The sequence below is a fragment of the Echiichthys vipera genome (assembly GCF_963691815.1).
Source record: "Echiichthys vipera genome assembly, chromosome: 4".
NCBI classification, from domain to species: Eukaryota; Metazoa; Chordata; class Actinopteri; order Perciformes; family Trachinidae; genus Echiichthys; species Echiichthys vipera.
In genome coordinates this window covers 14,806,416-14,812,415 of record NC_139829.1, presented here as the reverse complement: position 1 = coordinate 14,812,415, position 6,000 = coordinate 14,806,416, and the positions used below count along the sequence as shown (strand labels likewise).

At 41.5% G+C, this 6,000-nt stretch overlaps 1 protein-coding gene across 1 annotated transcript in view; it reads left to right on the top strand.

The window, feature by feature from the left end:
- Nucleotides 1-6,000, top strand: part of sema6a (sema domain, transmembrane domain (TM), and cytoplasmic domain, (semaphorin) 6A) — a 100,082-nt gene that overhangs the window by 57,185 nt on the left and 36,897 nt on the right. The window contains exon 7 of the mRNA XM_083912746.1: nucleotides 5,042-5,132. Coding sequence (XP_083768872.1) covers nucleotides 5,042-5,132 — 91 coding nt within the window. The remainder of the gene's footprint in view (nucleotides 1-5,041; nucleotides 5,133-6,000) is intronic.

Below are 6,000 nucleotides of genomic sequence, written 5' to 3'. Positions count from 1 at the left end.
CACAGAGAGGACATCTTTCAATTCACTGACTTCTCCTGCAGGGAAAGTGGAATTTATGTCTCCGCATTTATCAGGCGTGGTTAGCTTTTTATAGCCAATATATTCAGTTATGGTTTCAAGGTTTGTGTTTCAGCTTTTACTGCATTGATATTTCTGCTACTCTGGTAGAGTTTAAGCGACATGTTATAAAACACAGTGAGGCTTGATAACGTTGCCACAAATCTACACATGCAGGCTTGCCTGTGCAAACATAAAAATGAATGCACACTGTACATAAATCACTGCACATGGGTGAGGTTAACACTGCAACAAAAATTAGGAATGTATCACTTTGTGAAAAAGTAACATATCTGACCATAATGATGTGATGAAAAGTAACTACTGTATTCAAATGTTCTTTAGAATATTTTTTCCATGTTTCAGATTTGCTCAGTCCAATTAGCCAGTGCATATTTAGTAAGTCAGTTCAATGTGCTTGCAACTGCTCTTTCCATTAACTACACTGTAATTATTTTAGTGGAATAACAGCCATTTTAGTCTGGAACTGATTTAATCAATATGTCATGATTAAATGTGAAAAGAGATTCAGAGGACATGTAAAATGTTGTACTGTCAAAATGACCTCTCATCACAGGAACACAAACTTATAAATGCACATCCAAATACCCAGGCACATGTGAAGGGGGAAAAAATCAGAATGCATCCATATAAACACTGACAACTGTGCAAACACACAACACATTTTACAAAATCATCAGACACACAGATACATTGTACTGCAGGCAGGCTGGCAGGCTCTCTGGGCAGATACCAGGCCTTTGATGGCGTGCTGGGCTCATCCACTCTGCTTGGTCAAAAGTGTTTGTGTGTTTGTGGTTAAATCCACCTTGGCCACAGTTTGCCTCTCCATCTCCCCAGTGTGACAGCACTGAAAAGAGCTTCTGTTTCGGGGCCAGCCTCATCCCACATTAATCAACTACGCTGCAAGGGTGAGCGGGAGGGAGGAGAGGGAGCAGAGGTGGAGGGAGACAGAGGGGGCAGGGAGGGCTGCCGCCCAAACCAGTAACACCCCACACTGTCTTCTGTTCTAACACCTTTCCTGCCTGGTTACCTCTTTATTTCTACCTCTATTTGATTCTCTCTTTTACAAACCTACCTTTTTTCTTTCTTCATTAGCTTCATCTCTTTATCCATCATTTACCTTGTGTTGGTACTATCAACACAAAGCCACACACATGCATGCATACAGAAAAAACACAGACACCTTGGCAGCCAGGGCACAGTCCTCTCCCTGGGCACCACACAGCACCCAACTCCCTCTCTTCATCTATTCATCCTCCCTCCCTCCTGTCAGCCTTAATTCCTCCCCCCCTCCATTGCTCCCACCACTCTACCATCTTTCCCTCTGTTGCTTTCACCCTGTGTCACTCCCTTGCTGTGTTGTAATAATAAACACCCCATCCAGCTGGGCTGATATATGGCTGGAGTCAGTTTCATCGCCTGTTGCCAGGCGAATCGGGGGGGAATCAGTGGGGAGGCTTGGAGGCAGTGGGTCCCAGGTGATGCGTCCTTGACTTGATACTGGTGGACTGAGGTGCTCTGGGAAATTTAATCTGTGCCAAGTCTTTGCATTTGAATTATTATTAACACACGCAGAGGGATATATTGTAATCAACAGGGTGACGATACTCCCACACATGCCTTGCTATACTGCAGCTTTTCCAGAAGATTGAAATGTTCATTACTCAGAAATATAATATCATACAGTGTTAAAGGTATCAATTAATTCATCCATTTATTGTAATATTTGAGAAATGTTTGTTCACCATTCTCATTCTAAAAGATCAATCATTTTAGAAGTTGAAGGGTCAGATAAATGAGGTTCTTCCTCTGTTCACTGAAATAACATATTTCTTTCAACAGCTGCAAAGACTCCAGTTTCGTGTTCTCGTGTAAAAGAAGGAAACAGGTTCATCCTCCCAGGGTTTAGAAACAGGTTGGAGAGAAGTGGGCCATGACTATTAATCTCCCAAGGAGATGCCTCCTTTCTTTGGTTTACACAACCATTCCTGGCCCAGGTGTGAACTTGTGCACTTGACCTTTATAGTAGGAAAAGGTTGTGCAGGTGGAAATATGGATTGCATACAAAGAAATGTGTGGGGATTCAACTTAGCTGCAAACTGTAGAACACTGGTCTGAAAATGTAGATGCCAAAATATGTTTTTCCTTTATCATGATTATTCTGTCTGTGGCTGCTTTTCCTGAAATCAACATTTGTGACCTCATGACCCAGGAAAACCCCTTAGATGATTTTGGAACCGCTGTTGTCACAGAACATTTGATTTGCATTAGGAGAAGCCACAGAAAATATAAACTTTTCTATGAAATAAACAAGAAAACAGATTCAAGCAAACAGTTAATAAGTGGGACACAGGCTCAGTTTACCCTAAGTTTTTCCTCCATAAGATTTCACGAATCCCTCAGCAATGATAAATAAAGCCCATAAAAGAGTCTTCATAAAAACAACATAGAGGAGCAGAACGTGTCCCTCACCCTGAGTGCTGAAGCTAATGTCAAACCAATTATAACATTCCTGATGGGCATTTTTTGAGTCTACATTGTGTTTGTCTAATTAATTAGCATATAGCCTATGAAAACACAAATTAGCAGTTGTAGTAATTAATTCATCTAGATATACTGCACCCCGAGCCAAGGTTACTGTACATTTGTCTGCGAAGCTACAGTAGATCCCTACAGAAGAGAGTGTTGTTAAGGCAGCGCTGACGAAGTGTGACAGCACTACGGTACCCTTCCCATTACTTTGAATTGTGCTTCTACAAAGCTGAAGCACTTCTTTCTTTTTTGCAGCTAGTGGAGTTGACAGCATAATAAGGTTTGCCTGGTAAACAAGGTAAAAAAAAATCCATCTGGCTGTTTAAGCATTAAATTTCTTTATGGTAATGTCGAGAAATGTTGTGGTTCAGTGTGGCAGTTTTATGGATAGCTATTGCCCATTTTTTAAATATTGGATATTGCTTTAGACAAGGCTAACCTCATATACAAGTAAGCATGTGGCAGTTGTTTCTCCACTCATGCCAACTTGACAGGAGAATGGATATGTATGTGTATCTGCGGCTGGATTGGGAGTGTCTTCCTCTGTTCAAAAAGCAGGAATAGATCAGTGACAGCCAGTCAAGCCCCATAGACAGAGGTCACGGCCTCGGTGAAATCAACTGAGGAGATGGAAGGTTGGGGGTATCTGTGGTGTCGTGAGAGATATGTGAGTGTGTGTTTGTGATGTGTCAGAGGAGGAGGGACTGTTTGCGTTAGGTATCTGACACAGAAGCTGCTGACGTTTAAAGCTCAACTGAGTTGCCCCATTGCTCTGTACATCCAGACGCTCTGATTCAGTGGACGCACCTGACCTTCAGCCACTCACGTCCCTTGTGATTAATTCAACCTAATCTATAATTACAGTCTCTCCTGGCTAATAACAGTATATATCTTCAAACCAGCCTTTCTCCGTATATATTATCCTCGTATAGTTTCTGAAGAAACAGAAGGAATGAGAAATCGAGAAATGTGCCGTTGCTGGTGCTTCTGTATTTGTTGTAAAAGGTCACTTGTAATTTTCTCTGCCAAATCAGCCTCAACAATTTCTCTGGCAGGCTTTTCCAGCATTGCGCCGGAGTGTGTGTGACCTTTTTAGTGGGCAGATGATAACTGTTTCCGCCGAGACAGGAATAGAAAACAAAATGACCTGTTTAGAGACCAGAAAGGGCGGCGTAAGCAGTTTGCAGCCTTGGCAAGCTACGCTCCTCTTTGTCAAGAGAGAGAGAGAGACAGAGGGAGAAAGAAAGTGAGGAAGCAAGAAAGTAAAGTACAAGAAAGATAGAAACAGAGACAGACGAGAGAAAATGTATAGTTAAGGCAAACAGTGTGTTCAGTAATGTTCCCTGACTTCAACCTATGGCCAGAGGATTTTCTTCTCTCCTTTCTTGTTTGTGTGTGTTTATGGGCTTTAGCCGGGGTAAGATAGTCTCCTAATGCATGCTGGGGAAGACAAGCCAACTCATGGTGGGGTGATAGTGATCTTTCACCCACATCTGATCCTCCACCATTCCCTGCCAATTGCACTGTAGCCACACTGGGCATAAAACAAGACTTTAACAATCGACAAGCCTCAATAGCTCATGGAAAAGGGACAACTGAGTGACTGAATGACAAAATCAGCTGTAAGTTTGGATAAACTACCCTCCAAGTGCTAAGAAAATATATATTTTACACTGTCTAGGTGCAGAATTAAAACTAGAATCCCTCCTGAAATATCATGAAACGAGTCCTGTCAATTAAAAGCTGCAAAATATTAAATAATGACTACTGTATGATAAACTATTTCAAAACAAAAGTGGTTTCATAAAAATGTTCACGCCCCTGCTCAGAGCCCTGTCCGTACCCATTTTTACTCTTCCCATTTATATCCTCTTCACAGCAAAAGCACAAACTTTAGAAATCAGGGCAGGGGAAAGCCCAGCAGTATATAGGTTAAAGATCCGTCTTGAGGGTTGTTAACTCCTCTCCAACACCAGTACATTTGAAGGATAAAGGATTTCAGAAGGAAGCAAACCACATCCACCCATGCTGTGGAACATGTTGCTGTGGAAAATGTCAGATTCTGTTAATCTCTGTCCATGACAGTTTCCCAGATACTCCCAGATGGGCTGCTTTGACAGCTCTCAGAACAACACCAAAGTGGCATCCACGGGATATTAGTTTAGGGCTGGGTACCACAGCTTTTTAGGACTATATTATTATGACTCACACCACAAATTTTCCACTTTAACATTTTTTTTTTTTCTTGTCTTCACTTTATCATTGTTTTGACATTCAAGCCACTTTCTTATTTTCCTCCTGTGGATCTTTCCCTCCAACTGGGAACCAACATTTCCTGTCTTAGTTGTATTTCAAGTCCTTTGTTTTGTGTGACAGAACTACATTGTCTTGACCTCCTGTTGACCTTTCACCTCATTTGTGACCCTAGATGGACACCCTGGAGGCTCTTGGAGAGGAGATCAGTGGGATGGCACGCTGCCCATATGACGCCAAGCACGCCAATGTTGCTCTCTTTGCTGGTAAGATTATATGCATCTGCACACGTCAAATTAACAGTTGACTCATCTATAAAGTATTTAATTACATTAATCGTCACTATGATTTTAAAGCCCTGTCATGTGGCTTAACATGAGAGAAACTCACACAAGTTTCCATGAGGTGAAAATAGATTAAGCATGTGTGATAGTACTACTACTCTCTGACTTCAATGAGGCAAAAATATTAATACTAATTTCCTCCTATCTGGATTTATTAGACATTGGAACGTGTTTGAGCTAGATGGGAAAGTTGAGTGTATTTGAGCAAGGAGATTAGTTGCGGTAGTATTTAATATTGTTCTTAATACCCTGTGGTTTATTCTAATAGCAATTCTCTGACAACATGTCAAGAATGAAAGCCAATTGTGTTAAATGCACTCGAATAAATCATCAAACTTGAGGCCACATTTGCTCTGAGTTAGGAATTTGCTGCTTTTTACAGCCCCTTGGAAACACATCAATGGTACTGTGGTAACAGTGAAAACAGAATCATCTTTCTTTTGCTTTTATTGCACTTTTCTGTAGTCCTCTTTGTCTCTCGTTCAGGTTCTGTCAAAATGCACAAGATTAAAAATAAGTCACAAACTAATGGGACCAGAATGAGTCAGCTTTCCGTTGGCGTGGTGAGATTCTTCTGATGCAAGCTGCTAAAGACATTCAGTCCTCATTCATATTTGCTGTGAGCCGATTTATGGCAGTATGGATGATCTGTCCCTGTCTGGTTGAAGAGAGTGAACGCCTTGCTTGACCAGTTAATGTTTAGCAGATCTGCTTGGAAGGAGCTGGAAGCACTGAGTAATCAAGAGGGTTCCTCTGACTGCTATCCTTTCAGTTATGTAGTTTGAGTTTC